Consider the following 12,199-nt stretch of genomic DNA (forward strand, 5'->3'; position numbering starts at 1 on the left):
GGAGATTGAACAGATTCTTGGCTCTGATTGGTCAGTCCAATTTGGAAACACAGACATAAGAGCCAAAGATTGTACTGATACAACACAAATTATGTTTATGTTTTATTGTTTCTTCCCAATTTTTCCACTTTTATCGAAAAAAGGATACCGCATCTATTAGCAGTCACTGTTGAGTATGAGTGTTTTGGAGGGTATGAGCTCAGTAGATCAGAAGCTTGCAAATCTTTGATTTAGTAATGTGGAATGTTTTTTATTACACCTGTGTGCCTCTGTGTGTGAAGAGTTTATTTATGTGAAGTGAGTACAAACTTTGTGTTTGGCAAGTTTCAGCCCTGGCAGAGGCCCTGCAGGGCTGGCAGACTGGCATGTCTGTTTATAGTTCTCAGGTAGGTTATGTGTCACTGACCAATAAATCACCCATTACTACAAACAGGCTGCGGTTTCTAAGGAATGCAGGACCAGTGTGAGTAAATATTGCTGATAGTTCATTACCATAGCCTCTGAAATTTTAGAGTTACATATTTTTCATTATCCTTTAAAGTTGTACAAGATGTCCCACATTCAGTCCACTGGGACAGTAGTGAGTTATCAGTCACTTTCAGATTTTAATGACCTTCTTCATCAACCTGTAGTATCTGTAGGAACTGCTCACTGACTGTTTAGAAAAGCCACTGATATTGTCTCCATCTAGTGAACACAACATAGCAACAGAGAGAGCGCGCAGTCCAGCGGTCACTCATCAAGCAACACAGAGGCTGTACTTCAACTCTAAATAAACACAACAATGCTGCAATCAGAAAGATCCCAAGCTGCCTAATATTACAGCTCCAACACAATATAACAATGAAAAACTACAGTAATGGAATCTAGTACAGCAGACTAGCAATAAATGAAAATATTTAAGACTGTAGTTGTTCGATTTACAGTATTATTAGAAAAATATAAAATTTGTGCACAGGGATCTTTGAATTTGCATGCTCATCTCAAAATTCAACTATAACAGCATTTTTGAACAAGTGTTTTAAATAATGGCTACAGCTGCTTTTCAGATGTGAAAGGTGTTTCATGAAGTCTTCCAGCAGATGGCAGCAAGAAACAACACTCTCCAACCAATGTGATTGAAAAGTAAAGATGTACAGTGATGTCTGCTCAATTTAAGTCATAATTTGAGTTCTACATACAAAGTAGCTGAAAATACTAAGAAATGTCAGCTGACTAACTGATAACTAATAGGGGCGGCTGTGGCTCAGTGGTAGAGTCGGAAGGTCAGAGGTTTCGATCCCCAGCTCCCTCAGGCTACATGTCCAAGTATCCTTGGGCAAGATACTGAACCCCACATTGCTCCCGGTGGCATAGCCAACGGGTATGAATGTGATAACTGATTGACAGTTGGGCACTTTAGGGAGCAGCCGCTGCCATCAGTGTATGAATGGGTGTGTGTGTGTGAATGGGTGAATGTGACATGCAGTGTAAAAGCAGCTTTGAGTGGTTGGAAAGACTGGATGAGGCACTAAAGGCATGATAACATGTCTCAACATGTTGTGTGAGCGTTGCGTGTGGGTGTGTGTTTGTGTTCAACATCAGAAAACCTTGTGTCAAAATGATTATCTGCCTTCTATCTAAACAATACGCTATTCATTAAAGACATTGGAATCTCAAACCTAATGTGACCTTGTGCAGCCTTTTTACCCACTTTAGGAAAACCAGTTACAATAAAATAAAGAAATGTTTGACTTTTTCTGGAGAGTGTTGTTGTCTGGCCTCCTTCCTTCCTTAGAAAACCAGTTTTTATAAAGAGGAACCAATGTACTCTGAGTCCACCACAGTGTTTAGAGTGACGCTTTTTGAAATCGTAGATTCCTGTGGCCCTGACTTCCTTCTTGTTTATGTGAAATCTGGTGGTTTATACTACTTGCCTCTGGTCTGCAGTTTCTCACAAACACTTTGTGCTCATGCTTTCGGGGCTGGGGAAGTATGTTGAATATAAGTATATTGAATAAAAACAGGAAATCTACAATGTAGAAATGCATGGCTACACGTAAAAGCCTTGCATTCAAAACTGTATTGATGTACAGAAATACTGTCGGCCAAATACACGTCTTTAAGTAACTATTTAAGTATGTTAAAGCACTTTGTGTGCAAAATGGCCCCTTTCACAGTGTTATAGGATCATTATGACAAGTTGGTATGGATTTTTTAAGTTATACAATGAATGCATAACATGGAAAAACTCAATGCACAAGTACCTTTAAATCGTACTTCATAAGCAGCACTTCACTTCTGCTCACAGCAGCCATCTCTGGCAGTAAATTAATAATGGATCAGATCTTACTCTACTGGTTATAAGTTTCTAATATACATTATATAAGAACAAATATATTTATATTATTATTTGATTTATTTAGGTGTTTGAATATTTGTTTGCATGTAATACTTTCTCTGTAAAGATCAAGTAAAAGAACATGTAGTCAAAAAGGACTTTATGGTTTGATTAAGTTTGTACTTGTCATGAAGTCGAACACAAACAGTAAGGAACACACACAAGATTAAAGAAAAAGAAAGAAACAAATGTACGACATCTTAACAGAGGTATTGCTGTACGAGCATTAGCTTAACAAAGTGCAAATGCTAACTTTGCTCTGCGATGAACAAAGTTACCCGTATTGGTAAGTGACAACGGTCCAGATAAATAGAGGCATTCATGTTTGGCAATAAACAAATAGTGATAAACAAATATGTGTTGAATACTACAAACTTAATGATTATTCCTGTTTTTATAATCTTATTTTAATTTAAAAAGCAACAATGTTAAGTTTGCATTTTGGTGATTAAATTACTGTGTAAATACTTAGTTTGATAATTATGTGTTGTGTTACATAACTGGTAGTAAGGCACTTTGGGTAAAGGGTTTTTGATATTTAAGTACCTTTGTGAAAATTGAGCCAAAAGCATTTTTCAGTTTAGCATGGCTGGATCGGGCAACCGAGGAAGAATAATTCTTTTTTTTTCTGTGCTCTTTTTTCGTACAAAGGCATGTACAATCACTTAATCAATCAATAAAAAAGTCAATGGATTGCACTTCCAGCCCTTTTTTCGCCTTCAGACCACTCAAAGCGCTTTTCACTACAGGTCACATTCACACACTGATAGCAGAGGCTGCGACGCTAAAGGTATTACCATTGACGCAGGAACACACACTGATAGCTATGCCAGTGGAAGCAATTTTGGGTTCAGTGTCTTACCCAAAGACTCGACATGTAGACTGCAGCAGCGGGAGACTGAACCACCAACCTTTTGATTGAAAGGCGACCGACTCTACCACAAAGCTACAGCCATCCCAGTGTTATTAATGAAGCTTTGTTGGCCACTGTTTTGTTTTTTCTGTCAAACATCTTTCTGCTCAATGCAAATGGAAACTGTGTCACAGTGTCAGGATGGTGTTGTGGAGTAAGGTCAAAGGACTCTTAGGCGGCTGAAAGAATAAACTTTTAAATGTTTTTGGTTTCAACTCAATCGGATAGCTAGCGTTACACATGTTTACAAAAACGAAAGGGCCTTGACACAAATTATCTTTAAAATAAGAGGTTAATTTCAGTTTGGCTTACACGTCTACACAGGCTGTGAATGGCACATCCTCCGTGGAGGCTGCTGCCCCTGGATTGGGACACAGCTACAGTTCACCTTAAGTCCTAAATCATTAGTTCTAGAATAAGATGTCGCAATGTAACAGTTCTATTAACTGCACTAACACCAAAGATATGACTTGTCACTTATACCATCTGAGGGAATTCGGTTATTGAACTCACTGTTATCTTCTCCACAATGACCATGAATTATAAAACGTTCATGGAGACCCATGGTTATACATTTAAGAGCAATCTCGGAGAAGGAACGTATGGCAAAGTATTGAGTGCATACTCCAACCAAATGAAGAGAAAGGTTGCTGTTAAGATAATAGACAAAGCAAAGGCCATTTCTAATTACTTGGAAAACTTCCTGCCTTGGGAAATTAAGCTCATCAGGTCTTTGAAGCATCCCAACATTGTCAAGACTCATGACATCTTTGGATTGCAAACAAGCAAGGTAATAGATATTTTTTTAAATGTATTTATAGAGATTTAACAGTTGTGTGAGCCAGCATCTGAAAAATTGCACCAAAGATGGTCGAGCTAAGGTGTCATATTTACAGAGTCAAAGAAATGTTATTTCGGTTAATTTTTAATAGACAAAACAAAATACAAAGACAATAAATAAAACCAATGCAGAAGTTCCAAAAACTGCAGTCCCACAAGTGGCCACTTGAGGCTGGCTCCCCTTGAGGAAACTGAATCCCCATTAGGCCCTGTATTAAAATGTCCAACTTAACAGCAGCATTTAGCATGTTTTCAGCCTGGTACAACAATTACATGGTCACTATATATTTTTTTTATTCATGAAAACTGTGGTGGGGGTGGCCTTTAGAGCCTTGTCAGTGTTGTTGGTGCCTTTTGGCGCATGCAAAATCGAACAGATAAATTGGCTTTCTGTTTTGTTTTTTTGTACTAACACACAATCAAAGAAGTCTGTGCATAGGAGTCAGGATTGTTGATGGCTTTTACACTGAGAGATAACAGCAGACGATCACAGTGATGACAAGACCAATTATTTTAAGTTATGTTGATGACCTGTGTTCAGCTGCTGTTAACCGGAGATTCATGCAAGCGAGCAGCGATCCGCTATATTCCACAAACTCTCTTTGCTTCTCTTGTTCATAAATAAACAACTCTGGTCAGCTACCATGCAAGATAAAACCAAATTCTGTGGGAAATGGTAGCTCATTCACCAGCCAGCGAATTAGCTACTGGTGTAGACTGTTTAGCTTTAATAACTTAGTGTTTGCCGGCCTCTCATGGTAAGTTATGGCTCCAGAAAACTAACATGGCAGTGGCTTTACTAACAGAGACAGAGGTAAGACAGCTTGTGTCAGACTAAATAACAATCTCCGGGGTTGAAAAACCAAGCCAACAACTACAGTTTCTTTCAGATACATGGCTTACCGTGTGGTTAATTGTACTAACAGATTGCCTCGAAGTCTTTGCTCCAACTTTTTTGGTGAGGAGATTCCAGTATGAATATGTAAGCACTAATTAGTGATTATCAGTGTTTGAGCTCAACATACCTGGCCTATTAACTCTTTAACTGATTGTTAAACACTGATTTATTGGTGTCCCATGCATGGGAGTAAGGTTGTTATTGGCTCTCCCCACAGAGTTGATGGCTGGCCTTGGTGATGAGAAGGCCAGTTCTTTTAAGTATAATGCGGTTTGTGCCTTTCACCCAGTGCTTGCTCTGCCACCTGGGATGTCGGCAAGCTAAGGTTGCAGGTTTTTTAAGTTCCACAAGTCCTCCACAAGTTTTTTTTGGACTAATAAATTCACAACCCCTGTCAGCTAAATCAACAATTTAATCTCATTCTGTGGAAATAATAGTCTCTAACTAGCTAGTGAGATATAGTTTGCCAACCCTCACTCCTTTCCCGATCCACGCTCTCGGCCAATTATGGTCTCTTCTGGATCCAAATATTCAAGATGGCAATGGCCATAATGCCAAACTTGAGGCCTTAAACTGCTTTCACAGATCAAAGGTCTGTGCTCTGAGCATTGTGATCTTTACTGTCCTGAGCCACCATGTGGATATCAAGCAGACTATATGATGAATACTGTCGTTTGTGGGATAAACAGATATAGATTGTATCAGCCATAAGATAAATGTGGTGTTTAAGACCAAAGCATAATAATAATTCCACCAGCTTCCATGAAAATGCTTTAATCAGACAACATTGTGAACAATTTCTGACTTTTAAGTTAAAGTAACATTTGTTTTGACCAAACCATGGCTATCAATCCAATAGTTGTTGATCCTTACTGATCAAAATCAGTTAGATCAGTTAGTTAAATCTGCCTCTGGGGACAACAAATATGTGGCATGTAACATGTTATGACATCAAACATACTTGTTAAGATATTTTAGTCCTTAGAGCAGCACTACTAGCATGGCTAACAATGCGGCAGTTTATGTTGTGGGGTCCAATTTTTCAGACTGTTTTTCACATCTATTCCACATTCTGTTGCATATATTTCACCGTGCACTTTTGTTTGCCTAGGTCTATGTGGTGATGGAGCTGTGTGTGAAAGGAAACCTCTTGAAGAATATTAATGACCACGGGGTTTTACTTGAGCCGGCAGGCTGCAGGCTTTTCACACAGCTGTGTAAGGCCATCCAGTATCTTCACAACAGTAACGTGGCTCATAGAGACCTTAAATGTGAAAACCTGCTGCTGGACAAGCATCACAATCTCAAAGTGTGTGACTTTGGGTTCAGCAAGAGGCTCACTTACAGAGATGGACAGCTGGTGTTGAGTAAAACCTGCTGTGGCACCTGGTCCTATGCAGCACCTGAGATTTTGAGAGGTGTTCCGTACAACCCCAAAGTGTCTGATGTGTGGAGTACGGGTGTTGTGCTTTATATGATGCTCTATGCATCAATGCCCTATGATACCACCAATGTTAGGAGGCTGGTGAAGATTCAAATGCAACATAATATTAACTTACCAGACAAGCCGTCTGTTTCGCCTGAGGCCAAGGACCTTATCCGAAGCATTCTGCACCCTGATGTGGAGCAGCGGTTTACAATCAGCAACATATTAAGTTGTTCCTGGATGTTATGGAAAGGGAAAATGGAGGATAAGGATGAGATCCCAACATCAAATGCTGGCTCTGGGCAGGAAGGACCTCCAGATGAAAAGTCCAAAGATGAAGAAGAGCCTACAAAATACAGTTCAGATCCAGGGGAAGGACCATCAACTGCTCCTCCAAGACACTAACGACAAAAATGAAAATTAAAGCTGTTTGTAGTTGAAAAACATTCTCTAGTGATACAGCTATCCTAAAGGACATTGCCATGTCTGCCTTGGTCTATCTTTCTCTCTCTCTCTATCTCTCTCTCTCTCTTTCTCTCTCTCTCTCTGTTTCTTTCTGTCAAGTCAGATGTCTGCCCACCTATGAGTCTGGTTCTGCTCAAGGTTTCTGAAAAAGTGTTCTCTTGGTGGATTTAGTTGGGACAATAATATTATAATATAGGAATATTATAGTTATATTTGAGAGTACATTGTAGACCTGCTGTATATGTAAAGAGATGAGCTGACTGAGTTAAATGATATATGGTCTAACTTTTTACTTTTTTGATATATTGATTGATGACTAGATGCCCACTGATGTTCCCTCCTTTCCCTATCAACACACCTGTTGCCACATCCCCTACCCACCAGCTCACTGGTCTCTGTCTCCCTCATCAGCCTCATTCCATATAAACGGCACTTCTTTTCCTTTGTGTAACTTCATCTTAGTTGACATGCTCCTTGTAGCTTGGTTCTTGATTTGCCTTGTGGTAAGTTTACCTCACCTGCCTGCCTGTTAACTGCCTACCGCTTTGCCTACCTGTCAGTAACAGCACCTGCCCATACTAATGTATATTTTTAATACTTTTGCACACTAGCTTTGCACTTTGTATGCGGCTATAATATCAGCTACCAGAAGTCTTTATTTATGTTGTGTTCATCACCACAGACAAATGTTTTATTTCGTGAAGTGCTTTATTTTTCATTCTTCATTTGACAACATGAAGGCAGATGTAAAGTTCAAATGCTCCATTGTACACAGTAACAGACATATTCACGTGATTGAAATCAGACTTAAATGAAAATGTAGTCAGGCCAATCAAATGACAAGTTCACAGCAACAGTGTTTCCAAAAACAACATGATATGCAAGATAATTTACATTAATAAATACAGTATGTACAAAATAGTTTAACTTTATACATTGTTGTCTTGTGATGGAGTGATGACAGGCTGTATCTGAATCAGTCCATGTTAAATTAAATACCAAAGCATTATATTACATTATTTATGAGCCTGAGCCAGAGCATGTTTCTTCACATGCTCTGGTTTGAAGTAGACATAGGGAGACCAGGAGTCCATCTGGGAGTCCATCCACTTGCTGGGGTCATGGTCCTCCACCTGCTCCTCTGCCTCCTCCTCTTCACTGGACTCCACCTCATCTTCATCTGATCCCATCTTCTCAGTGCTGTGTCCCCTTGAACGTGACATCTCTTGAGCCTCTGCTTCAGTCCTCAGAAGACTTGAGTGACACTTGGTGCAGACCCTCAGGCACTTAGTCGGGTGGATGTGTCTAATCACAACTCGCTTCTTGGAGCATGCACCACAAACCACAAAGCCGCATTTTCTGCAGTGGTGTCGACGCTGAGTCACAGAGAACTTGTCAGAGCAGCGCATGCAGATGGCCGAGGCTTGGTCAGGGATCCAGGTAACAGCAAAGGCTGACCCAGGCCTTCGGTTGCTGCTCTCCAACAGCCTGGACCTGCATTCCTCCATGTGCTCAATCCAGGCTCGCTTCTCTTCATATGAAGATGCCGATACGAAGAAGGACTTGCGTGGCGTGCGGATTAACCATTGGTTCCTCATTCTCACACCATCCTCCAAGTCCTCGAGCTGGATGTCCTCTGAAATGATAAAATATTGTTTGTTGAAAAGGTAAGAAAGGTGTGGACACACTTAACAGGCATGTGAGTCACGTAAACATGACTGAGTTTATGGACAGTTTGTTTTAGAAAGACACTTATCCTTTTTTTTTTTTTTAATTGTCTGGTTGAAAGCAGATGCATTCTCTATGATGTATATCTCTAACCACCTTTTTCTCCATGTTGGAAGAATGTATGCAGACGTCACCCATTCCTCCACTGCCTGTGGCATTGCTAATGCAGAGATGTAAGCAGGGCATCTGGCCACAGTCAATCAACTCCCCTGCTGTGTGAACCTGTTTTTCTTTTTGACTGATCTGAGCCCTTTGTTCTCTTTCTAGTTGACCTTTTTCTGCATCAGAGATTCAGGTTTATATGCCAAGACACTTAAAAACTTGAAAAATAATAAATCTAATCTAACCTTTCTGCTTGTTGGATCAAGTAGGCTACTCTGCAGAAGCATATGAGTGGCTCACCGAGAGGAATGATCTGCTGTTTCTTGTGCCACCGTCCATTAAGAATGATGCTGCCGTACACCAGCACATCATTGAAGAGGAAGAAGACTTTAGGCTGTGGCCCCCGGCGGCTTTGCTTCATCAGCCGGCCCTCTCCAATCAGAACCCGACCCGGCTGGGACAGGGGTCTTCCCAATGGCCCAAATGAGTTCTCAACTGCATGGATCCGCTCCTGGTTGTCCTTAATGAACATAAGCTGCTCCACCATGGTGTCTCCTGTTTAGTTCAATAGTCAGTAAAAGTTCTCCTTTCAGTGCTTCAGTCTGAGTCTTCTTGCTGATAGATCCACGCCTCTGTGGGTGTGAGAAATCTTCATGTGTTCGTCTTGACTCTGATGAGACAAGCAGCTGAGCAGGAGGACTTATAGCCTCACTTCTTGATGACGCAGTGGGGCTTTCCAAAGTCAGTTCTGCTTTAAGATAAACATCTTGCAAGGTGAAAAGGGCAGATGTTATGTTAAGTGATGCAAGAAAGTCTGAAGTAGGAAATGTCAGTATTAACCGAATAACAACATTTTTAGAGGTAAAATTCCTTTTATTGACTAAGTCTATCAGTGAGTCTACCTGATTCAAATAAAGATGCATTTCACCACTTATCAATCTGAACAACAAAAGCAAAAACTGTAAAACACTGTTTAGTGTCGACGAAGTTGACAAACTGAAAAAAGAACCTAAGGAGCAATTCATCAGACCAAAAAATAGTGAAAACTTTTCCACTGCGACCAGAGGCTACAAACACAGTCACCTGACCTGACTGGTTCCCGTCACACAAACAGATGCAGTCCTGTCTGACTGGTTCTGCAGCTCAGCAGCCAGTAGGAATGAGATCAAATGTGTCGTTGCAACTCTGGTTTGTCATTTCTCATCAGCACTTTCAGCTTTTTTGAAGCTCATTAAAGTCTTCTTCCTTCCAGTAGCTGGCCATGGAAATCATCCAGCAATATGAGCATGCACTTAATCCTTTTTATTTGAAAGGCACAGATACAGAGAAACACTGGCAGAAACAGATGCAGTGCCTGACGTACTGCACACATGTATACAGCTGTAGTTCATTTTCAACACTAGTCCTTAGTGTGATTAGTGATTGATATTTCAAGCAGACATTCAAATAGCATAGTGCGTAAAGGTCAGTGGTGAAGAGCAGGGCACACAGGGGAGACTTCCCTGATTAGATACATAATTATTCAAAGCTGGGTCAACTGAGGTTTTGGCCTGATGAGGTCAGCAAAACAAGATACAAAAAAAAAACAGATAACATTATCTTAACCTCAACATCATGAACATGCGTAAACAGTTATCGGAGATTACAAACAATGTTAAATAATCATTACTGTTCCTCAGGGGTGTGTCCAGGGGGTGCTGAAATCTGACTGGCAACCCCAGGCTCAGAGGTGGGACTCATGTTGGTAGTTTATACTGTGACTTTTGGAGATATATCTTCTTTTGGAGCCCCAAAGAATCAAGCATTGAAGATTTAAATGTAAACCTCTTTGGACATTTGATTTACAATAAGAGTATTTAACCACGTGGATACAACCACAAAAAGCAAAAATTATGTAAATACACCATCCTCATCAAATGTGCCTCTGTGCAGTAGCCATAGCAGATCACAGTGGACAGGCTGGTTTTTGGTTTGACCATGCCCTGTTCAATGGATTGGCCTGATCCACTCATGGTAGGCAAGTGTAGTAAGAGTGAAATGAATGGATTAAAGCAGACAGGTAGCCAGTGCGCGAGAGGGGGTGTAGTGTAGGAGAACTTGGGTAGGTTGAGGACAGGGTTTTGCTCTATTTCAACAGTCCCAATAAGCCATCATAGTTTGACAGTGAGCCAACAAACACTACACCAGGGCTGCATTCCATCAGTCATTAAATTTTCCCTTGTAGACTTCCCCTTGGCACTTGCCCTCGAGGGATGTGTTGCTGGTATAAAATACATCCATGGTTAGGCAGTAACATACTTGAGAAAATGAATCAAGCTTTTTGATTGTCACAAAGAAACACTTTCAGTGCTCCACAACGTCTGTTTATCTCATGTTACCCTCACAGTTGACATTTGCTGCCTGTGTCCATGTTGTGTGGCCTAATGAAACATCTTAGTATCTAGGAGCAATGAGGCTCTTACTGCAGGTAAACACATGCTTCCAAAGTCCCCTTGGAGTGACTTTTATTTTATTTCCGTTTAGTTATAACTTATACGCCTGTATAGGTTGGCTAACATGGAGACTTCTAAATCTAAAATATGTAGCTAATTACCGACTGCAAAAAATTTTTTACAATTATCTGCAAAAAACGCCTTCACCTCGTTAAATTGATAGTGCTGGTATTTCGGATGATTTGTAAAGAGCAGTATATTGCAAAACTACAAATGGAGATTCATCAATGACAGTTTGAGCAGTGGACCGGGGTGGTGTTTTACATTTTAAATATCTCCAATGTGATGTATGTTTTTAGTTTATACTGAGGGCTGATGGGAGGTGCATAAGGGGAGATGGAACTATTAACAAAACACAGCACAGGACCCTGAGAATGAAGTGGTTAAGTATTACTCAGCCATCATTCTTATGATTTACACCTGTGCTTTTCTTACTGTGACAGAGGGGAAAGTCTGCTGTCAAAGAGGCATCATGTGTGGTCAGGGCAATTATACAGAAGTACTAAACAACACTACTGAGAATTAACAAACTTTAAGGGAAAGCAACGTTTAAACGTTGAAATCTTTCCCCACATGTCTCAACACACAGTTTCTTTGCAGCAGACTTTCTAAAATACATCTTAAATGTTAAGACTTACATATTTACTATGGAGTCACGGAGCAAACTAATTTAATGGTGTGTCCTCATTAATGAGAGTACTCTATAGTATGTGCACACTGACGACACACAACATGAATTTAAATGATAGAAACCTGAAAGTCTGGATCTGCAGTCTTAGTCTTTATCAGTAATCACATCTGAGTGAGACCTGAGAGTTGTATGAAGCAAATCCAGGTCAGCAGTATCAGTTAGCAGTTAGACACTTTTCTAACCAAGTGAATCATAAAAGGACACAAAGCACTCGGGTGTTAGGATGTTTCCTGGAGCAGGTGAACAAGTTCAAGAACGTAAACA

General features: G+C 40.3%; 2 protein-coding genes across 2 annotated transcripts; one reads left to right on the plus strand and one right to left on the minus strand.

Annotated features, from left to right (window-relative positions):
• The first annotated feature begins 3,828 nt into the window (after nt 1-3,828).
• Nucleotides 3,829-6,862, plus strand: tssk6 (testis-specific serine kinase 6). Its single transcript, XM_069660918.1, has 2 exons — nt 3,829-4,083; nt 6,143-6,862. Exons 1-2 carry the CDS (start codon nt 3,829-3,831, stop codon nt 6,860-6,862), a joined length of 975 nt encoding a protein of 324 aa, XP_069517019.1.
• Nucleotides 6,863-7,614: 752 nt separating this feature from the next.
• plekhf1 (pleckstrin homology domain containing, family F (with FYVE domain) member 1) lies at nt 7,615-9,437 on the minus strand. The gene is made up of 2 exons (XM_069661942.1): nt 9,053-9,437; nt 7,615-8,558 (listed from the first exon to the last, which is right to left on the minus strand). Exons 1-2 carry the CDS (start codon nt 9,297-9,299, stop codon nt 7,939-7,941), a joined length of 867 nt encoding a protein of 288 aa, XP_069518043.1. The 5' UTR covers nt 9,300-9,437; the 3' UTR covers nt 7,615-7,938.
• Nucleotides 9,438-12,199: the final 2,762 nt, after the last annotated feature.

The sequence above is a fragment of the Semicossyphus pulcher genome, unplaced genomic scaffold (genome assembly GCF_022749685.1).
Source record: "Semicossyphus pulcher isolate SPU_LCO1_2020_fin unplaced genomic scaffold, fSemPul1.0.p SCAF_1, whole genome shotgun sequence".
NCBI classification, from domain to species: domain Eukaryota; kingdom Metazoa; phylum Chordata; class Actinopteri; order Labriformes; family Labridae; genus Semicossyphus; species Semicossyphus pulcher.